This window comes from Chiloscyllium punctatum, chromosome 4 (assembly GCF_047496795.1).
Source record: "Chiloscyllium punctatum isolate Juve2018m chromosome 4, sChiPun1.3, whole genome shotgun sequence".
Taxonomy (NCBI): domain Eukaryota; kingdom Metazoa; phylum Chordata; class Chondrichthyes; order Orectolobiformes; family Hemiscylliidae; genus Chiloscyllium; species Chiloscyllium punctatum.
In genome coordinates, this window is record NC_092742.1 from 75,840,275 (window position 1) to 75,863,701 (window position 23,427).

Genomic DNA, 23,427 nt, shown 5'->3' on the forward strand with positions numbered 1-23,427 from the left:
AAGAACTTGAGAGGAGACCAGCTTTCCTAACATGATTGCTTCATCATTGCAGCACTGAGTGAAGCTGTCTAATGAGACTTCATGAAAGCTGCTTGGCAGTGGCTATTTTTTTTAATGGAAGGGAAAAACGGGGAGTGACATAGGATACGTGGACTTAGACTCTCAATCTGATCACTTTAGTGATTTGATTTTACTATACTCCCCATCAGGTGAACAAATGTCTCTTGAAGCTGTGCTTTCCACTGGACTGAGCACCAAACAATTACTATCCAACTCACAATAGCCTTAAGGACATAAAGGACAATTTTATGACTCTTTGGATGTCAGTGATAACCTCATGGATCTACGAGACTTCACAGCCTACAAGCAATGGGCTGAGGAGTAGAAAATGGAGTTTAATTTAGATAAATGTGAAGTGCTGCATTTTGGAAAGGCAAATTTGGACAGGATGTTTACATTTATGGTAAGATCCTAGGGAGTATTGGAGACCTTTGAGTGTAGGTTCATAGTTCCTTGAAAGTGGAGTCGCAATTCTATAGGGTAGTGAAGAAGGAGTTTGGTACTCTTGCCTTCTTGGTCAGAGCATAGAGTGTAGGAGTTGGGAGGTCATGTGCAGGACATTGGTTAGGCGAAAATGAGGACTGCAGATGCTGGAGATCAGAGTTGAGATTAGTGGAAAAGCACAGCAGGTCAGGCAGCATCCAAGGAGCAGGAAAATCTACATCTTGGGCAAAAGCCCTTCGTCGGTAATGAATTTTTTAATGTGGCACAATGGTAGTGAACCTGTCTTTGAGCCAGGAGGCCTAGGTTCAAGTCCCACCAGCTCCAGAAGTCTGTCAGGACATTGGTTAGGCCAATTTTGGAATATTGTGTGCAATTCTAGTCTCCCTGCTATAGGAAGGATATTGTGAAACTTGTGAAAAGCTGTACAAGGATGTTATCAGGGTTGGAGAGTTTAAGCTATAGGGAGAAGCTGAATAGGCTGGGGCAGTTTTCCTTGGAGCGTTGGAGGCTGAGGGGTGACCTTATGGGTTTATAAAATCATGAGGGGCATGGATAGGGTAAAGTCTTTTCCCTGGGATGGGGTAGTCCAGAACTAGAGGGCATAGGTTTAGGGTGAGAGGGACAAGATTTAAAAGGGACCTAAAGGGTAACTCTTTCACGCAAAGGGTGGTGTGTGTGTGTGGGTGGACTGAGCTGGCAGAGGAAGTGGTGGAGGCTGATATAGTTGCAACATTTAAAAGACATCTAAATAGGTACATGAATAGGTAGGGTTTAGAGGGATAAAGGCCAAGTGCTGGCAAATGGGACTAGATTAATTTAGGATATCTGTTCAGCATGAATGAGTTGGATCAAAGGATCTACTTACATGCCATACATCTCTGTGACTTTATGTGGGAAAGTTAAAGTCAACCGGAAACCAGTTCAAAGTAAACATGGAGTTGGTAAACCTAAGAACAGTGGCCTGTGACTCCTGAATTTCATTACCAACAAAATGTTCAGACAAGCTGAGAAGTATACTAGATGTTTTCCAACCATCTCCCCCTCCATCAGAAACCCCACTGGATCAAGTGTCAATTGATCACTGATGCTGTTCTTGTCCTATCATGGTCAACAACCAAAACATGCTGCCTTGCATGAAGCTGTCAGCTAGTTGAAGACAATGAGCTGCAGAGCTATGTTGAAGACCCAGTCTGTCAGCATGTGCAGCAGAAATTAATATTGAGACCGGTGAGAAGATAAGTTTTTTATTTTGGTGGGAAGAGGAGATCTAATGCAATGGAGGCAGATGGCCTTTAAAGGCAACCTTTATCCCCAACCCTGCCCCAGGTCAATCAAAAGTGAGGCAAATGGAGATGCCTCAAAACAAAATCTGGCAGGCAAACATGTAATTGGGAAACCAGCCACTTTTTTTTGCTTCCACCAAAATCAGGCCAGTGGCTCTTTAGTAGTTAATTGCTCACTTCAAAGCCTTAATTAGTTGAAGGCCATGCAAGTTAACCATGAACATTCCTTTCTAAACTTAGTTATTGGGAAGTGGAATGGGGAGGGGGCTGCAATAGATATCTCTGCCAGCCCACTTTGATTGTTTTCCCCTCCTGATAAAGGGTGAAATGCCTCCTAACTGATTAACAGCCTTAATATTGGTCTTCTTTTACCTGGCTATACTTGTGTAAATTTTCTGGGGCATTTTTCTACATGTTCTGGTGAACACATGTTTAAAAACTGGCATAATTTGCTCTCCTGCAGCTCATAAACAGACTTCTCAGCATTCTTCACATTTCTTATAATTCACTGAAATTTCGTATGAAAAGACAGCAGCAATTCTGTGGCAGCAATATTTCATTGTAACTTCAACTTGCTCTAATGTGGCTGTATCTTTTTTTTTGTCAATATTGATATTGCATTTTTGTACTGGCGAATACTTTAGGTTTCACATTGTCTTTAATAATTATTTCTATCAATTTAAGGCCGTGTTCCAGAGTTTGTTTTGGAAAAAGTTCCAGGAATGGTTGGTGTTTATGGAGAATCTACCACGCCTTCATTAGAACATTTGGAGGATGTCGATGGCTCAACAATAGAGGGTTGCAAGAGGCGAAGGCGACGTAGTGTTGGAGGTTAGTAGAATTCTGTCTCTGCAGTAGGACTTCTTTTTTGAGAAGTTATACTTTGATAAGTTTGTAAATGCATTCTGCTGTTTATGTCGTCTAGCTATGACAAGTGAGCAAGTGTCTTTTATGTTTTGCTCCATGCTTTGGAAAGACAAAAATAGGCAAAAGTACTGTTGAAAGATTAATGTGGATTTTAATATTATTTTGTGCTTACATTTCAGATATAGTTAGTGGGGCATTAAGTAAACTTAAAGCAAATCGAACACCGTCTGCTACTCCTCAACTTGACTTATCTGGTATGTATAACAAAATAATAAATTAAATATTTAATAGCCTATTTAGACAAAATAATGAAGCAAATGTGTGTAGGAATGCTGCAACATGATGTTTGTTCCAGGTTTACTAAACTACTGTAAATTGTAACACATTCTAACCTCCATGCCTTGTATTTCTCCCCACCCCGCTCTGTCCAAATGGAATCCTCAAACTTGTGAATAGATATTAAGATAACTGGTGATCTAATCATTGAAATTAGTTGCTTGTTTTTGCTATCATGTTGTTGACTGTCCTACTGAACACAGATGTTCCTGTGGTAGGAGGGATGTATAAATGTTTCCTAGATGTTTCACTTCAAACAAAGCACAAATGTCAGAATACCACAAACACTTCTCATTGCTTGGTCTCTCCCTGACCCTATCTCTACTTAAGGTTGTCCTATGGCAAAAATATAGTAAGTGATAACACAGTGTAACTAATTAAATTGTTCACCAAATACTATGTACAGTCATATGCTGTTTCTAAGTTAGTGGTTCTCAAACTGGGGTTTGCAGATATCTGAAGTATATTGAGATTTTTAAGTTATCCACACAATGTTGTTAAAGAATAAAGTGGGAGAGTTCAGTTGTCTTGTGCAGTGCTGTTACCTCAGGATATTGCAAAGCACTTAGTAAAGAACTTTAGAAATGTAGTCATTGACTGTACAGTCAATGTGCCAGTGAATCTGTGCAAGCTTCCACCACTAAGGACTTAATAAATGACCAGAAAATGTTCAGTCTATGGTTTGGGGGATAACACTTAGTCCAGATGCTGAGATTGTTGTTGGTTTTCTTCCAATAATGTGACCCAGGTATGTTCAATATATCGTATCAGTTGCATGGCACTGTATGATCTTTTGCTATAAATTCTGTGTCTTACGATCCTGCTCCACTAGTTCCCTGATGAAAGCACTCCGAAAGCTAGTGCTTCTAAATAAACCTGTTGGACTATAACCAAGTGTTGTGAGACTTTTAACTTTTTCAGTTATGTCTTTGATAGCTATCTGAAATAATTATGGATATCTTGCAATGACAGATCTTGAGCAAGCATCCTTTCTGTGAGAACAACTGTCTAAATGCAATCATAAAGACAATTTTGTTTTTGCGCAGCCTATTACAAAGGAATTTAAAATGAAATCGCCGATCATGCATATTGTTAATATTTAATTCTGTTAAAAGGATGCTACATACCTAGGACTAGGGGTAACAAGACAAATTTGTATTTGGAATTAATTACTTAATTGTATTAAAATGTATAATGAGCTAGAGGGCCCTCTTATGATGCAGCAGTAGAGTCCCTACCCTTGAATCAGGAGGCCTGTGTTCAAGTTCTACCTGCTCCAGATGTGTGTAATAACACCTCTGAACAGATTGCTGAGGAAAATATAAACAGTCCACCAGAAGAAGAGGCAGCGAGTATTTAAATGGAGAAGTAGGCTTTGTGGGAAGCAATAAAGAAGCTCCTCCAAAGTATTTTGGTCCTTGCATGCATTTCACAAATAGGCTAAAGGGTTATTTAATATTAGTAGCAAAGGAAAGTTGCCTAAATGTGAAACGGGGGACTAAGATTTATTTTCGGATCAAAGATATGAAATGTTTTTGATTTTGAGCAGGTGTTGACTGGAAAGTCTTTTGGAGAAAGATTACTGAAACTAGGTTTAAGATTTTTTACTGCTATTTTCCAAAGCAGAACTTTTCTGACCAAAGGAAGAATAGAGTCAAGCATAGACATGGATTACACCTCTATTGAAGAGAAAAATAAGATGATTCTGGCACTTCCGCTCACCACCAGAATTAAGATCAGCTGCAAAGTATTTTTGAAACTGAAAAGTGAAGAAGCAATGAACATAATCTTTGCGGATAAAAACTATGCAAAAGCTGACTATTGAAAACCTCCAAAAAATATTGACAACTTCAAAAAATGGGATGATATTTCCATAGAGAAATCAATTATGGATGTAAATTGATGATATGTAAGATTGTAACAAATTTTACTTTGACATCTGCCTTCAGATTGTTGGATTATGCTAGGATACCAAACATGGATGGAGTCTTGTTCCTAACACAAGTTAGATTTTAAGGCTTCTAGGTCAGCAGTCTGAAGCTCCAAAAGCATTTGGGAAAGTTTTAATTTCTCAATAGTTTTTATGACACAGAGGAGCTTGTTGATGATGACAACAGGAATTGAGAGCACCATGCTAACAGTATGCCAAGGCAGTTAAATATGGGGCCAAAATTGCTGTATGAAAGAAAGATCACAAATAAGAAGGGAATAGAAAGCTTTTCAGAGCAATAAAAGGCAACAGGAGTTGAGAAATTATGGAAGGACAACAAACTATAATAATACCTGAGGGGTAGTTCATAGATATTCAGTTATGGCTCAGCACATTATTAGGCAGATTAATTATCCAAAAAGGAATGACAAAGGTTTTCCAGATGATACATGATGTAGAATGTATGGGAGGATAGGAGGATGATGTTGAAGTAGAAGGAATTGTATTGGTTGTCTAAAGTTTCTGTCTGGTATTGAGCATCCTAGTAGCAGGATGGTTCATTTGTGCGATTCTAGATATTGGATGCAGATTCACGGTTCATGGAGTGGACTGGCTAAACTGTTACATAGATAATTTGACCTTGCTTTGATCTTTTTTATTCAGAGAATATGACCATTCTCATTTTGGGTTCCATGGTAACATCAGTGAAAAGACCAAAATTAAGTTACAGCTAAGCATGACAAAGTGATTATCTTTGGAATATCAGTAGATTTGCAGATCACACAGCTGGGACAATATTGTAATTTCTTAAGGTCTAAGATAAAATTTTATCTTTAAATACAGGAGAACACTATAGTTAGGAGAGTAAAGATTGTTTGGCTTGAGATTTTAATGAAACTATAGCAATGAACCTTAACATATGGGAGAAAGAGGAAAAATATCTTTCTTTCGCGCATCTTGATTTAGCCTATCAATGGTAATTTATAGTAAAGACAAAAAGTTTATTGACAAGATAATGAAAGATGAGAAAAATTGAGAGTATCAGCTAAATTCCTAACTGGCAATGGAGGAGAATTCGGTAATGAGGAATTTGCATGTATGTGAGAGAGTAAATATTGCAGCAATGCACAAAGTAACAGGACTTAGGAGAGAAATCATGCTGTGATTAACAAAGTGCTTCAAAAAAATTTTGCTGATCAGTTGAATTGCAAACTGGCAACCACTTTAGCATGGTCTGCAGGGCTACACAACCTTTCAATTAGTTTATGGCAGGAGTGCAAAAGATTTTCCACCTAATGTGGGATCATTCTCTGGTCTGGAAGGGAGTCAGATTAATCAATATTTGATGAATATTAAAATTCTGTGTGTGCATTTATTAAGGTGGAAGCTTCAGAAAAGACTGGAAAGTTTGAAGTACTATATCAGGCCATCAGAAAACCATTTCAATCTGAGGGACAAGGCTTATTTCAGAAAGGAAGGGCAAAAAACACAGCGGCCAAGGAAAATTTTATAGGCCCTGATGACAAAGCAGTCTTGCAACATGGTAACAAAACTGTTGCAGAGAAGAACCTCCTCGTGATCCATTGTGGGGCGCATCTGACGCGTTAGAAAAATTAATATATTAAGGAATTTAGAATTAGAAGTCAGAGTTTTGGCGCTTTATAAACATTATAGTATTTGATATTAAACAGGCCAATTTGTAAATAACCAATTTCTTAATTTGTAATAATCAATCGTCTTATCTACACCATGTTGCTAAATTCTTGATAAGTAGGGCCAGATCCACCTACACAGAAGACTCTATAACTGACGAAGCAGCAAAAATCTAATTGGATTGTGCACACAAACTATATCGGAGCACTGAGTTGAAATATGGTACTGTAAGAGAAGTACTGAAGGCCAATAATATTAGTTTTTAGAGCAGCGTATGCTCATGTTTCCATTGCTCGATAACCCAGAAGTAATAGGCAACCTTTTTGATCACATATGCTAATCTTCCTTAACAACTACTCAAGTACAGGAGGATTCATTTTATTTCTTCTACTATAAATATAAACGCTATCCATTGTTCAGTAGTAGTAGTAGTAATAGTAGTAGTAGTAATAGTAGTAGTAGTAGTAGTGCTATCCCTATGTCTTGGCCAGAAGGTCTTAGTTCAATTCTACCTGTTTGAAGTGGTATCATATGTCTGAACAATTTTGATTTTTTTTTGTAATAATTAAAATCCTATGTAAAGAGAATCCGAGCTAGAGAGAGAGTGCATTCAAATGGGGAAATAAGCGCTGAAGAAATAAAAACAAACTCAAGTATTTTGTACATACTCCTGAAGGATTCAAGCCTCGAGGATTCGCTAAGATATCATCTATATTCATGTATAAGTTGACCCCTTTTGGCCAAAGAAGATCTGTATTTTCCATATTGTGTATAAGGGAACCCTAGTGCTTCACAGTTACATTTGAGTCAATGAGCCTCCCCATTCGCTCTGGCTTTCCAGTTTGCTGGCCATACTGCTCCGTTCCGGGTCTTTTAGTCTGCCACCTGCCATGTTCTGCCTCAGGTTTTCAGAATTACTATAATGGTATGACTGTATAGGGGGACCGTCATATCTGCAGTCAGTTTCCGTAGTTTCAGTTACCTGCGGTTTACCGCAACCTGAACATATTACAGGGAACGTACCAGAATGACCGGGGGCTACTGGGAAGGTAAATTTCCCATTTAAATGAATGGGTTCGCACCGATCTGCGATTTCGGGCTCCTGGAATAGGTCTTGGAGCGTATCCCTTGCAGGTACGGGGGTCTACTGTACTATTCTACTGTAGCAGGCAGAATGGAGACAGTTATTTTGTGGATGACTGTTCAATAATGGCCATAATTCTTTTTCTTTTTGTTGTTTATTATTTTAATAAGAGGTCTAGTTCTTGTTTGTCCATTTTTTGACTCACGCCAAGCATGAATTTCATCCCCTCAAAAATAGTACCTCGTGTATTAGTTGACCTTCTAATTTCAACTTTAAAAAACTGTCTTCAAAATTCTACCTATAAACGAGTATATATAGTATACAACAATGAATTTAAAATACTTGGACCTTCAGATCAATAGTTGTGTTATGTTGAAAGTTGGCAACTTGAGAATAGTGAAACTTGTGCTCTTGTAAATGCATTGTTTCTACTGTTTACTATTATCCATTACCTAAAAGTTCAGTAAACATGTCTTTTCAAAAATTGCTAAAACCTGTCTTGTGCTTTATAGTTGAAGCCATGGTGTGATGGTGTTAATACCTTTGCGTATTAATGTTGAAACTATCACATTGTTTTTGTGTCCAGTAATCAAAAGTGACAGGCTTTTTGGTTTGACCTCGTGGCTCTTTAAGTTTGCATGCATCCTCTAGCTTAAAGAGAATGTGGAATTTAGCTGATCAGAAGGGGTTGTGATATAGATATTTTCCTTGGATTCAATCATAAACATTCACAAGTATTATAGATAGTATACATGAAATATTAAAAATGAGGAAAGGTTGTATGGGGTAATGTCTTATTAAACATATCTCGTTCCTCCTGTACTAAAATGTTTGTTGAATGTCTAACTTTTAGCTTGGTGTAAACCAGATTAGTGAGGCAATTCATGAAATCAGTAGGTTTTATCATGGGGGTATAGGCCTCTGTAATATTACATGGAGTTTTTTGAATGCCTAACCTGTCATAGTATGTTGGAACTGGTAGTACTTAATTTAGATGGTTTCCAATTAAGGCAAGACTGATTAGTTATATTAAATAGAATGTGCTTTGGTTAATCTCCCAACATGATTTCCCATATACAATATTTTATATTTGTGTTTACATAATAAGTAACATTAGGTAATAATCAATATCATTTAAAAAATTTCATTAGCAACATCTTCAGGAACTCCAATAATGACGACTCCAACATGGAAACGGAAAATACTAGCAGATTCTTCACAGAGCCTTGGGTTTTCAAACAAAAAGCGGTATGTTTTCCTATTCACTGTACTTGCTAAGGTGATTCTGAGTCTAGGACCAGGGTATTTCAATTTTAACAAGTACCTTGTTTGCTGAAGAGGTGATGACATCACCAAGCTGGGTTTTCAAAGTCCATTGTAGGTTCCTCCAATCATGAAGTCTGGTGATAAGTGCCAGGACTTTCTCGAAAACCAGATTGTTGGAAATCTAAATCCCACCCAGACTAAGTTACAAGAAAATAAGTTGCTTACAGATTTTGGGCTTGGCTGCACCATCATGAGACTATGCTCGGAGGATACTTTATGTTCTAATATCCAAACGATTTCTTAGCTTAGGAAGGCAGTGTTTCAGAAACAAGGGCGTGGAGGTGGCTCTCAAGCCACTCGATCAGTTCTAAACATACATGCATTAATGTAGATTGAGGGATCCTTCAACTGACAATCTGCCCACACTGGTTTATCAGTAGAGTCGACTCTCTTGTACTTCTGAATCTAAATTAATTGCAGCAGAGGTTGGAATATGCCATTAAATTGATCAGTAATTGGGGAAGCAGTGGCTATGTTGGTAAATTCAGTACACATGTAATCCAGGACCCCTGGCTGATGTTCTGGTGATGTAGGTTTGAATCCCAACAAAGCAGATTGTGACCTGGTGTAATGGTGATCATTGTCAATTATTGTTTTAAAAAAAATTCTGGTTCACTAATGTCTTTTTAGACAAGGAAACGTGATATCCTTACCTGGTCTATCCTGTATGTGACTTTAAACCTAGAGCCACATAGTTGATCCTTAAATACCATGTGGGCAATTAGAGATGGGTAAAAACATAGAACATTACAGTGCAGTACAGGCCCTTCGGCCCTCAATGTTGCATCGATCTGTGGAACCAATCTGAAGCCCATCTAACATATACTATTCCATTCTCGTCCATATGCCTATCCAATGACCATTTAAATGTGCTTAAAGTTAGCGAGTCTACTACTGTTGCAGGCAGAGCATTCCACGCCCCAACTATTTGAGTAAAGAAACTACCTCTGATACCTGTCCTAAATCTATCACCCCTCAATTTAAAGCTATATCCCCTTGTGCTAGCCATCACCATCCAAGAAAAAGACTTGAGGTGTCCAACCAATCTAACCCTCTGATTATCTTATGTCTCAGTTAAGTCACCTCTCAAACTCCTTTCTAACGAAACAGCCTCAAGTGCCTCAGCCTTTTCTCATTAGACCAACCCTCCATACCAGGCAAAATCCTAGTAAATGTTCTCTGAACCCTTTCCAAAGCTTCCACATCCTCCTTTATAATGCGCTGACCAGAACTGTATGCAATACTCCAAATGTGGCCATACCAGAGTTTTGTACAGCTGCAGCATGATCTCTTGGTTCCGAAACTAAATCCCTCTACCAATAAAAGCTAACGCACCATATGCCTTCTTAACAACCCTATCAACCTAGGTGGCAACTTTCAAGGATCTATGTACCTGGACACAGATATCTCTGTTCATCTGCACTACCAAGAATCTTACCATTAGCCCAGTACTCTGCATTCCTGTTGCTCCTTTCAAAGTGAATCACCTCACACTTTTCCAAATGAAACTCTATTTGTCACTTCTCAGCCCAGCTCTGCAGCTTATCTATGTCTCTCTGTAAGCTGCAACATCCTTTGTCACTATCCCCAACTCTACTGACCTTTAAAGTCATCTGCAAATTTACTAACCCATCTATGCCCTCATCCAGGTCATTTATAAAAATGACAAACAGTAGTGGCCCCAAAACAGATCTTTACGGTACACCACTAGTAACTGAACTCCAGGATGAATATTTCCAACAACCACCGCAATAGTCTACCGTGCAGAACCGTATCAGACTCCTTACTGAAATCCATATACACCACATCAACCACTTTACCTTCATCCACCTGTTTGGTCACCTTCTCAAAAAGCTCAATAAGGTTTGTGAGGCACAACCTACCCTTCTCAGAACGGTGTTGACTATCCCTAATCAACTTATTCCTATTATAAACGATAAATCCTTTCTCTTATAACCTTGCCCAACACTTTACCCACAACCGAAGTAAGGTTCACAGATCTATAATTCCCAGGCTTGTTTCTACTCCCCTTCTTAAACAAGGGAACAACATTTGCTATCTTCCAGTTTTCTGGCACTATTTCTGTAGACAATGACGACATAAAGATCAAAGCCAAAGGCTCGGCAATTTCCTCCCTGGCTTCCCATAGCATCCTAGGATAAATCTTATCCGGCACAGGTGACTTAGCTATTTTTACATTTTCCAGAATTGCTAGTCTCTCCTTATGCACCATAATTCCATCCCTAACTCCACTGACTCCAAGCACAACCTCCCACTACAATGCATGATAGGCCCTAATCTTATCTAGTCATTCTTTTATTCCTGATATGTCCATAGAAAGCCTTAGGATTTTCCTTGATCCTATCAGCCAGTGACTTTTCATGTCCCCTTCTGGCTTTCTGGCTCCTCTTAGCTTTTTCTTTAGTCCTTCCCTGGCTAACTTATCAAGGACTCATAGTGGCTGGTACTTGAATAAGCTTCACATTTCAATTGTGCCTATCCCCTGCAGTTTCCTTCCTTCTCCTATGCATCCTAAATTTTGCCTAATTGTATCAAATCGTAATTGCCTTTCCCCCAGCTATAACACTTGCCCTGCAGTATATACCTATCCCTTTCAATCACTAAAGTAAACTTAAGCGAATTGTGGTCACTATCACTAAAAGTGCTCACCTACCTCCAAATCTAACACCTGGCCGGGTTCATTGCCCAGTACAAAATCTAATGTGGCCTCGCCCCTTGTTGGCCTGTCTACATACTGTTAGGAAACACTCCTGCACGCTCTGGACAAAAACTGACCCATTTAAAGTATTTGAACTATAGTATTCTCAATCAATATTTGAAAATTTAAAGTCCCCCATAACAGCTACCCTGTCACTCTCGCTCCTATCCAGAATCATTTTTGCTATCATATCCTCTCCATCTCTGGAACTGTTTGGAGGCCGACAGAAAATTCCCAACTGGGTAACCTCTCCTTTGCTGTTTCTAATCTCAGCCCATACTACCTCAGTAGACGAGTCCTCAAACATCCTTTCTGCAACTGTAATACTGTCTGTCCTTGACTAACAGTGCAACAACGTCCCCTCTTTTACTGTTTTCTCTGTTCTTACTGAAATACCTAAATCCCGGAACCTGCAATAACCATTCCTCTCCCTCCTCTACCCATGTCTCTGAAATGGCTACAACATCGAAATTCCAAGTACAAACCCATGCTGCAAGTGCACCCACCTTATTCTAGATGCACACTTCAAACCGACTTCTGACTTGCCGGTGCCACGTGTGATCTTGAAAGCTTAGTTCTGACTTTGCTACTCTCACCCTCTCGTATACTAATACGACAATTTTGGTTCCTATCCCCCTGCTGAATTAGTTTAAACCCACCCAAAGGGCATTAGCAAATTCCCTCTCCAGGATATTGGTACCCCTCTGGTTCAGGTGAAGACCATCCTGTTTGTAGAGGTCCCACCTACCCCAGAAAGAGCCCCAGTTATCCAGGAATCCAAAATCCTCCCTCCTGCACCATCCTTATAGCCACGTGTACAACCCCTCTCTCCCTATTCCTCGCCTTGGTGGCATGGGCAACAAACCAGAGATGATAACTTGGTTTGTTCTAGCTCCAAGCTTCCACCCTAGCTTCCTGAATTTCTGCCTTAAATCCCCATCTCTTTTCCTATCTTTGTAGACCACAACTTGGGGCTGCTCCCCCTCTCTCTCAAGGATCCCGAAAATGCGATCAGAGGCCTCTCAAACCCTGGCACCTGAGAGGCAACACATCAACCAGGAGTCTCTCTCATTCCCACAGAACCTCCTATCTGTCCCCGTATCCATGGAATCCCCAATGACCAATGTTCTGCTCCTCTTCCCCCTTCCCTTCTGAGCAACAGGGATAGATTCTGAGCTAGAGACCTGTGCCCCATTGCTTACCCCTAAAAAGTCGACCCCGCAACAGTATCCAAAACTGTATACTTGTTGTTGAGGAGAATGGCCACGGGGGATCCCTGCGCTGCCTGCTAAATATGTATGTCAATTCTATATTGTAGTGACCAATACAGAGCACCTCAAACTATCCCAAATTTGTTGCCTCCTTAAAATTCGTTCATTAGGTACAAGTGTCACTAGCTGATCTTACATTTATTGTCCATCCTTATTTGCCCTGCCTTCCCTTACTGTCCCCTGACGGTAACCCGTCTACCTTCTTCTTTTGCCTGAGGTGTGACCACCTCCCTGTAACACCCCTCAATAACCCACTCCACCGCTTGAATGATCCGAAGTTTATCCAGCTCCAGCTCCAGTTCCCTAACACTGTTTTCGAGGAGCTGGATTTGGATGCACTTCCAGCAGATGCAGTCAGCAGGGACGCTACTGGTAACACTAACCTCCCAGATTCTGCAGGAGGAACATTCAACTGTCCTAACCTCCATTCTCACTATTCTAAATTCACACTGCGACTACTGAAAAAAAAATAAAGAAACTAGTCACCTTACCAATCTGGCACACATTACACTTTTTGGTTAGAGGAGTAGGAGGACAAATGGGAGATACTACCTGAGGAGTGTTCCGGGTAAAGCAAACAATGAAATATAAAGCTACACACACCCAGCGGTCCCATGTGCGCTCCTGATCAGTGTGCGCTCTACCTTTTCACAAGGTAACGTTTTTATGTCTTTTAAAATTTAACTTCCTGGTCCTCTCTGTCATTCCTCCTACTCCAATTGCTGATGAAAAAATAAAGAGCTCTGACCTAAATAAATGCTGGCCTACCCAGCAATATCCATATACATGAAGGAAATTAATAAAAACCTTAAGAGTATAAATTGACAATGGACCAATAAGAAGGTGTTTATTGTCAGTGGTGAGAAGGCAGTGGATTTCTGGGTTGTCACCACATCATCCAATTAACGTGCCTTATAGACTGTAAGATTCTACCTTATGTATTTTATTCCCGTAAGAATTAGGGCTTTGTCAAAATACTAAGTAAAATACTCAAATATTGGAAGCTGTAAGAAGAACCAATTTGTTTCTTTAATTTAGGACTCATTAGTTAGACTACTGTGTGTATCTCAAAAATAATAATGATATTAACAAACTACAATAGGAGAATCAAATGCCAGGAGTGAAGATCCTGCTGACAAAGATCGCCTCCATCTACTTTAAGATTAGTTTTGAGTGCCTGTTTATCTCCTCTTTCAACTTTGCTTAACTCTCCTGATAAATCTGTACTTTGAACAATGGCTCCTTTTAAGCTAAATATGTATGTCAATTCTATATTGTAGTGACCAATACAGAGCACCTCAAACTATCCCAAATTTGTTGCCTCCTTAAAATTCGTTCATTGGGTACAAGTGTCACTAGCTGATCTTACATTTATTGTCCATCCTTATTTGCCCTGCATCCTTCTTGACCCGCTGCAGTTTATTTGCTGTTGGTATCTCTACAACACTAACATGCAGCGATTTGACCTAGTGACACTGAAGGAATGACAGTATGTTTCCAAGTCAAAAAAGTAAGTGACTTGGAGGAGAACTTGTAGGTGATTATATTAGAATGTTTCTGTTGCCTTTGTCTTCTAGATTGGTAGCGATTGCGGTTTTGAAGGCGCTGTCCAAAGAATCTTGTTAAATTTATTTAGAAAATTACTAATATCATTTAGCACAATTTAGATCTAGATCTTGTTGCAACAGTACATCTTTTTGAATACAAATTTCTAGTGACTGCACATATGAAGATTTTTCTAGTCTGCCTAATCAAGAAGCAATTCAATTTGAACAGGCGTGTCTCCCCTGAAGCAGCACACTCCCCAACCCAGAAGAAATGCAGAACTTCTCAAAATTAGAGTGTATCTACTTCAAATATGTAGGATAGGGAAAACAGCTTTGCAAGTACCTTGTCATACTAGCACTTTTATCATTTTATTAATTTCTGGTTAAGGTCACCAGGGGTATTTTGTTTTGCTGTTGACAGTTCGATGCTTTCTAAAATGCACGTAAACGGAAAAAAATGTTATTCCTCACAGGCGTTCGATAAGGCATAATATAGCTTTGGAATTGTTGCCCAGCAGTTTTCTCAGTCAGAATTCTACACCATTGTCAGATGACATCAAGAAAGATGATGGTATGAAAAAGACCTTCAATTCCTTTATAGAAAGTTTGCTTCTGCACTTATCCTCTGGTGATCTGATGTAAGATCTTTTTAAGAAAAAATGCTGCAATATGAACATAGTATATTTTTCAACACTTTATTTAGAGGGTATAGTTGAATATGAATTCTGGCATTTTGAGCACCCATAATTTATGATGTCCGGTACTGCTTTTTAGTCTTTTTCTTTTGTCTCTCGCTCATTGCATTCAAGCTGCTATAAAATTACAAATTATTCTTCCTCATGTTATCAATTTCCATATACAGGTAGAAATGATCTTGATACCATTTGGAAAGATTACTTCTCAAACTATCTTTACAGATCTAATTTGAACTTGTTGAATTGTGGCATTAATTTGAGACAAACCCCATGTTTTCCCAAAGGAATGCACTGAGGATACTGAAAAACAGAAAATGCTGGAAATAGTCAGCAGGTTTGGCAACATTTGCTAGGAGAGACCAATTCTGATGGAAGGTCACAACTTGACATACTAAGTCTGTTTCTGTCCCTATAAATGCTGAGAGACCTGCTGTGTACACCCAGCAGTTTGTATTTTTATATCTATTTTCATAGTGGTTTTCACTGTTGCCAATCAACATTCTGTCAACACCCATTGTAACTTATTAAAAACAAGTCTTGAGTTTGGAAATTTACAAATTTTAAATATCACGAATGAGGAGTTTTTTTTTTGCAGCTTAAAGTTTAATATAGACCTTTTTTATGTATAAAGGAAAACCAGGAGTACTTTTATATTGGTTGTGAACTTGAGTTTATCTGGCATCTACAGTTGGGCCATGTTTAATATGTGGGAAATTGTCATAAAATCCCTACAGTGTGGAAACAGGCCATTTGGCCCAACAAGTCGACACCAACCCTCTGAAAAGTATCCCACCCAGACCCATTCCCCAAGCCTATTAATCGACATTTCCCCTGACTAATGCAAATAAACCACACATCCCTGACCACTATGGGCAATTTAGCATGGCCAATTCATCTAACCTGCACATCTTTGAACTGTGGGAGGAAACTGGAGCACCCGGAGGAAACCCGCATAGACACTGGGAGAATGTGCAAACTCCACACACAGTTGTCCGAGGCTGGAATTGAACCTGGGTTCCTGGTGCTGTGAGGCAGCATGGCTGGCCACCGAACTACCATGTCCTCATGTAGTGAAGAAACTATTTATTGCTTTGGAATATGTAATTTGTACATCTTAACACCCCCTTTCTTAGCAATCTAAACATGCCTACTTTAAATGAGAGTTTGAATTTCCATGTTTGCGCCATGGATTTTGAAGTTACTACCTGAATACCTCCATATTTCATTCCCATCTCCACTCCAAAAAGATTGTGAATTGAGAAATCGCAGACACTTATAGATATAGCATTGATAATTAAAGTTAGTACTTGTGTAAGCAGAAGACGTTGGATTGTATGATATTCTGACACAGATTAATTTATAGATTCATTTAGCTTTGTGATCTCTGACTAGAGCTAATGGCTAAATTATGGAATTGCTGGTATCAGAGATTGTTTAAACATTGTATGTTATTTTTTATATTCTGTATCTAGTCATTGTACCCAGAATTTTACTTTGGTCTTTATCCACTTGAAGTGATTTTTTTTAAAGACTTCTTGCAAAATTTCTGAAGAGATGGCAGATTTAGTTAGAATGAATTTGTGATTGTTTTATTTATTTGCTTTGTTAATTACACAATACATTGTATGTTTGAAGGTAGTCCTCCAGTGTCTCTAGAGTCATTACAAGGTCCTCTGTCCCTCTCTGCTGGAAGTGTTATGCCTCAGTCAACTAAATCAATAAATCGACGGAAAAGTAAACGGCTAGAAAACAAAGTGGAGAGGTAACAAATTCTTGTATTTGCCTGGTTAACTTGTGTGTTTTGTGAATTATTAATAACTATTTTAAACATATTTTATTTCAGTAACAAGTAACCATGAATATGATTTTTACCTACCAATGCAGTTTAGTTTTTAAAAAACTGACCAAAGCATGACTGGTTTATTCCTTGAATGCATAAGAACATAATTTTAAAATGTAAGGAGACAATACATAGTGCGAAAATCCTGTAGTTTTGTGTTTGACACATGCATTTGCAAGCAATAGAGATATATATGCACATAATTAATTTTACAAACATTTTTTCAACATAACCATTCACTCGTTACCCTTGTAGAAGGTTCTGTTCGAACAACTGTATATCTGCATCTCTGACTTTCTATCCACTAATTAAAGATTGTATACTCTGCACCCACATTTTCACTTTCGCATTAAAAATGGGCAAAAGAAAGGTCCATTTAGGGTAGTAAGTTGCAGAAGAAATGTAATTGCACAAGATTTGAGTTTGCAACTTAGTGATATGCTAAATCTAGCCTACTTATAATACTATGAGTCCATCTTTATGTATTAATATGTAGAATTTTATTCAATGTGGCTCTGTTTTGTTAGCTCTCTCAATTAGAATTTTTTATGTTTCGAGAGAAGAGAATGGTGTGGTGGGAATGTCACCTAGCTAATAATTCAGAAACCCCAGGTTAACGGTCTAGGCATGCTGAAATTTGCATCCAAGTTTTTAAAAAAACAAGAATAAGATGTTGGCCTGATAGCAACCGTTGTTGATTATCATTATAAGCCCATCTGATGCACTCACGTATTTTCCGAAGGAAATCTGGTATCCTTACAGACTCAGGTGGACATGTGATTCCAGACCCACAACAATGTGGTTGATTCCTAACTAAGCCAATGACAAAGATCCCACGAATTCCCTGGCTACTGAGTCAGATTGCATTTGACCATTTATTGACCCAGGGCCAAGTTTTCACAGCATTTGCCAGCCACTCACTCTACGTTCAAGTTTACACACTATCTTTTTCCATGTCTCATTCTTTGCTATTATCACCTCCACACTTGCTCACTAGAAGGGCTGCTTTTCTGGCTGCTCATCAAGGTCTGTGTGCTCGAACTTGTTCAGAGATCTGTTGTACTTTTCATTTCCCGCATTAAGTTCTGTTTCTCTAAAAGACTCTGGCCTTGTAATCTGTATTGAATGTCCAAGCCCCTAATGTCTAAATGCACATTGAAGGAAAAACTTCCTCAAAACCTATCTCTTTGATAGGTTTAAAATTCACTGTTTGTTGGCAGTTTGGTGATTTTGCCTATCTGCAAATTGGCTTGGGACATTATTTTAGCATTAAAACCACTGTGAGTACAATTATTAATAGATCCCTTATGTTTACCTAAGTGATATAAATGATGCTTTTTACGCTGCTTGTTTTGATTGTAGCTTGGGAATTGTCTTGAATCACAAAATAGTGTCAAGTTTCTCACTATTACAATTGGACCTTTTTTGAGATGGCAGCATTTTCTTTATTTAATTAGTAATGCTGCATCTAGTGGCACGTGTGATTAATGTACATTAGTGTTTGCACCTTGAAGGATTTTAGTTTTCTTCCTTGGGTGTATTCAAAGATTGCTTTTCCATAATGAAATCTTAAGCTGCTGAGTATGTATCTTAGGCATATTACCATAAAGCTACAAAATTTCTGTACCCATTTCAGCTAGTCAGTAACCATTCATTGTGCTGGTTTCCTTGGACTGAAAAGAGGAGATAAAAGTCACCCTAGAGTTTTTAGTCCTTAGTGCTATCCAGTAGATTCTAATTGAATTGTGCATGGGTGAACATGATGTAAAGAAAGGATCAAGTTTGAGTATGATCCTTCCTACATATAAGTTACAGGGTGCTGACTGCAGGAAATAGTTTGCAGCTTTGAGAGGAGGGGAAAAGTGAGACATGAGACAACTATTGACAATAAAAGACTGGAATAGATTGATTATAAGTAAGTAAACAATCAATTTATTTTGTAGAATGGAATCTGGAAAAGCTAGTTGCTTTTCTCCCAAGCTTAGTCGAAAAAGAATGGTCCGCAAGTCCTTACGTTTAAGATTTAGCCTTGGAAAAAACAAAGACTTGGTAAGTTTATACTTTTCTAACCATTTAAAGTTGTCCAATTGGTCTGGTTTTGTATCTGTTTAATTCAAATGTTTCATGTGTCATCTATGTTAGATATATTGTTGGAAAAAATATTGAGAATTGACTTATTAAATGAAAAATCTAATTTGTCTTCCTCTCCCTTCCAAATGTTCTTTGTGTAATGGTTTGCTTTCGTATTGAAATTGTCTTCCTTTAAGAAAACAGATTGCTGATTTGAAATTGTTATATTTGGGACTCTTGATTTAGTTGATAGTAATCTAATTAAGTTACACTTCTAGGCATCAGTTTTGGAAGTTCAAAGGTTTATAGTGATGTATAATGGGCATTTGAAGGACAAATGAATAGCTTTTCTTTATATGAAGCTAAAAGATTAATGGTTCCCAGAAGTGGGAACTGTTGTTGCCAAACTGTTTTGATAATTAGTTTTTGTTTGGGGAAAGTGTACTCTATACAATAAATGTGGATCTTTTCTCCCCTTGGTGGGTCTTAGTAAAGATTAAGCACATAATTTTAAATAGCTAGAAGTAAACAGGATACAGTGTTCAAATTGTGCACATTAAAGCAAATTTTATGTAAAAGGACAACTGTACAGTGGAATCAAATTTTTGATGCTTTAAACTTAACAACTTAGTGTGAAGACGTAGCGTGTGCAGAAGCTGCAGGAGGTTTTGACACATGTTAAAGTTCAAAATTTTCTGTTCTGCAAAAGAAACCCACCACGTCCCACAAGGATCGGTGCTGTGTCCACTGCTTTTTGTCATTTTCTAAATTATTTTGATGTGAGCATAGGAAGTATTATTAGTAAGTTTGCAGATGACACCAAAATTGGAGGTGTAGTGGACAGTGAAGAAGGTTACCTCTTGATCAGATGGGCCAATGGGCCGAGGAGTGGCAGATGGAGTTTAATTTAGATAAATGCAAGGTGCTGCATTTTGGAAAGAGAAATCAGGACAGGACTTATACACTTAATTGTAAGTGTCCTGGGGAGTTTGCTGAAGAAAGAGACCTTGGAGTGCAGGTTCATAGTTCCTTGAGAGTGGAGTTTCAGGTAGACAAGTTAGTGAAGAAGACGTTTAGCATGCTTTCCTTTATTGGACAAGGCATCGAGTACAGGAGTTGGGAGGTCAGGTTGTGGCTGTACAGAACGTTAGTTAGGCTACTTTTAGAATGTTGTGCAGTTCTGGCCTCCCTCCTATGTGAAATTTGAAAGGGTTCAGAAATGATTTACAGGAAGGTTTGAGCTGTAAGGAGAGGCTGAATAGGTTGGGGCTGTATCCCCTGGAGAGTATGAGGCTGAAGGGTGACCTTATAGAGGTTTATAAAGTCAAAAGGGGCATGGATAAGATAAATAGACAAAGTACTTTCCCTGGGGTGGAGGAGTCCAGAAGTAGAGGGCATATGTTTAGGGTGAACGGGGTAAAATTTAAAAGGGACCGAAGGGACAACCTTTTCATGCAATGTGTAGTGTGTGCATGGAATGAGCTGCCAGAGGAAGTGATGGAGGCTGGTACAATTCCAATACTTTAAAAGGCATCTGGAGGGTAAATGAATAAGAAAGGTGTAGAGGGATATGGGCCAAGTGTTGACAAATGGGACTAGATTAATTTAGGATATCTGGTTGGCGTGGACAGGTTGGACAGAAGGGTTTGTTTCTGTGCTGCATATCTCCATGATTCAATAAAATGCTAAAGGCCCTTGTATCTTTCATTTTTGAAGTGTCATTTTGTATTTGCTTTTTTTCTTTTATTAATGCCAATATTCAGTGCTGACAAAGCAATCACCACATTTCTACGTTGGTAGGTTATAAGTCTGTTTCTTTTCATGTTAGAGAACACAAGACATTTATGTAGCAAAGGATCAGCCTTGTACATATAAGTCTAGATTTTACAGCCAGCTGTGAAATAATAATTCTTACCATTCACCTTAATGACTGCTGCCCTCAATTTGGTAGGTTTTTGAGTTGTTTTCCCTGCAGTGTCGGAAGCTGAAGGGTGACCTTACAGAGGTCTATAAAATCATGAAGTGCATTGATAGGATAAATAGACAAATTCTTTTCCATAGGATGGGGAGTCCAGAACTGGAGAGCATAGGTTTAGGGTGAGACAGGAAAGATATAAAGGACACCTAAGGGCCAACCTTTTTACACAGAGGGTGGTGCGTGTGTGGAATGAGCTGCTAGAGAAAGTGGTGGAGGCTGGTACAATTGCAACATTTAAAAGGCATCTGGATGGGTATATGATTCTGAAGGATTTTGAGGGATATGGGCCGGCTGCTAGCAAATGGGACTAGATTAGGTTGGGATATCTTGTCAGCACGGATGAGTTGAACCGAGGAGTCTGTTTCTGTACTGTACATCTCTGACTCTGACTCGATGAGCTGCTTTCTCTAATCCAGCATCTAATCTACTGTGTGGTGCTCCAGTGGATTTCTGGTGTCTACAGAGAAAGAAACAGTGAATCTCTTAAACTATGCAAATGGAAGAATACTTCTCTTAGGTTTGCAGAATCTATATCAGAAAGTACCCATGAGGTTTAAATCATGAGCAGAAAACAGATTGGGCTAGGTAAATGAGATTGAAAATCTAAGAGTTTAGTAGCAAAGTGAAAAAATAAAATCTTCATTCCTTAACTTCTGAAAGGATGAGAATTTGCATTATTTCAATCTTCAGGTCCAGGTAATTATTATTTGGAAGTAATTACTCATACTATAATCAAATATTTTGGTGGGTCCATCTAGGAGTGAGTAAAGTTTAATGATGCCTTTAGTGGGTAACGAATTAGAAAGTACTTGAAAGATGTGCAATGCATTCACTTTAATGCCAAGTCTTTTGGTGAGTACTGTTACTGTGGAACATCTCTGACTGTACCCATATTTCAGTGCTTAAGTGCACTTGTATGAACGCAGTTTACCCCATAATGTGTTTAAGCATTGTTAGGTTCTTTTGTTACGGTTGCAGAATCTGGGCCAAAGTATGCATTTAACCTTTCATAGAATTTGTGTTTTTATCCCAAACTGTTCCATTTCTATGGTACTTATAAACAGTATCCTTAACTTTTTTTGTATTCATTGGATTTTTCAAATTAAACTTATGAGTATTTTAATTTTGCACAGAATATTTTATCCTCCAGAGGCCCAGCTCCAAATGGATCAGAAAATATTGGTTGGCGTCTTGCAAATCAGTGTGATGTTCACGACTACAGATGGTTCTCAGCAGAAGATCTCCCATCAACCCCAGTCGTAAAACACAGAGATACAAGAGGTAAAGCTGATCAAGTTTCCTATTTATTTCATCATGTATCTAACTTACCTAACATGGTATGTATTAGGAAAGTTACAGGCTAAGTCCAAAATTCAAAATATGACATTGTAAATAAATGATTTTGTAAGTGCATAAAACCCTATTGTATAAAATCCTAGTTCTATTATTCAGTTTATAATTCTATTATTACTCAAAATGCATTGCTCTTTGAGGTGGACCTTTTTCATTGCCAAAAGAGAGATACAAAATTTTCAGCCTTTATTCAGAATTCAGTGTAGTAATAGGGTATTTCTCAGGGAAGAGAAAGTGAGGATTGCAGATACTGACTTCAGAGTTGAGAGAGTGGTGCTGGAAAAGTACAGCAGGTCAGGCAGCATTCGAGGAGCAGGAGACTTGACATTTCAGGCGTAAGTCCTTCATCAGGAATGAGGCTTGTGGGCCGGGGGCCTGAGAGATAAATGGTAGGGGTATGGGCTGGATGAAGGTGGCTGGGAATGCAATAGTTAGATGAATGTGGTGGAGAAGGTTACAAGGTGGAGTGGCTAGATGCAAAAGCCGGACAGGTCCAGAGGGCAGTGCCGAGTTGGAGGCTTGTGACTGGAATGAGATGGGGGGAGAGGAAATGAGGAAACTGGTGAAGTCCACACTAATCTCTGCAGGGTCCCAAGACAGAGGATGAGGCGTTCTTCCTCCAGGTGGTTAGGGTTTGGCGATGGAGGAGGCCCAGGATCTGCATGTCCTTGATGGATTGGGAGGTGGAGTTAAACTGTTCAGCCACAGGGTGTTGGGGTTGGCTGGTGCAGGTGTCCCAGAGATGTTCTCTGAAATGATCCGAAAGTTGGCGTCCTGTCTTTCTGATGTAGAGGAGACCACAGTGGGTGCAACAGATACAGGAGGTGACTTTTGTAGAAGTACAAGTGAATTTCTGTGTGATGTGAAAGGATCCTTTGGCGTCTTGGACGAAGGTGTGGGCACACATTGCACTTGTGGTGACAGGGGAAGGTGCTGGGAGAGGGATGAGGAAGTGGGGAGGTGTGGACGGA

At 38.9% G+C, this 23,427-nt stretch overlaps 1 protein-coding gene across 3 annotated transcripts in view; it reads left to right on the forward strand.

Annotated features, from left to right (window-relative positions):
- The window catches only part of LOC140476441 (rho GTPase-activating protein 11A-like), a 53,876-nt gene that overhangs the window by 22,675 nt on the left and 7,774 nt on the right, over positions 1-23,427 (forward strand). For all 3 annotated transcript variants that reach the window (XM_072569053.1, XM_072569054.1, XM_072569055.1), the window contains 7 exons: positions 2,472-2,618; positions 2,834-2,908; positions 8,809-8,905; positions 14,994-15,091; positions 16,851-16,977; positions 18,999-19,104; positions 22,237-22,384. In XM_072569053.1, coding sequence (XP_072425154.1) covers positions 2,472-2,618; positions 2,834-2,908; positions 8,809-8,905; positions 14,994-15,091; positions 16,851-16,977; positions 18,999-19,104; positions 22,237-22,384 — 798 coding nt within the window. The remainder of the gene's footprint in view (positions 1-2,471; positions 2,619-2,833; positions 2,909-8,808; positions 8,906-14,993; positions 15,092-16,850; positions 16,978-18,998; positions 19,105-22,236; positions 22,385-23,427) is intronic.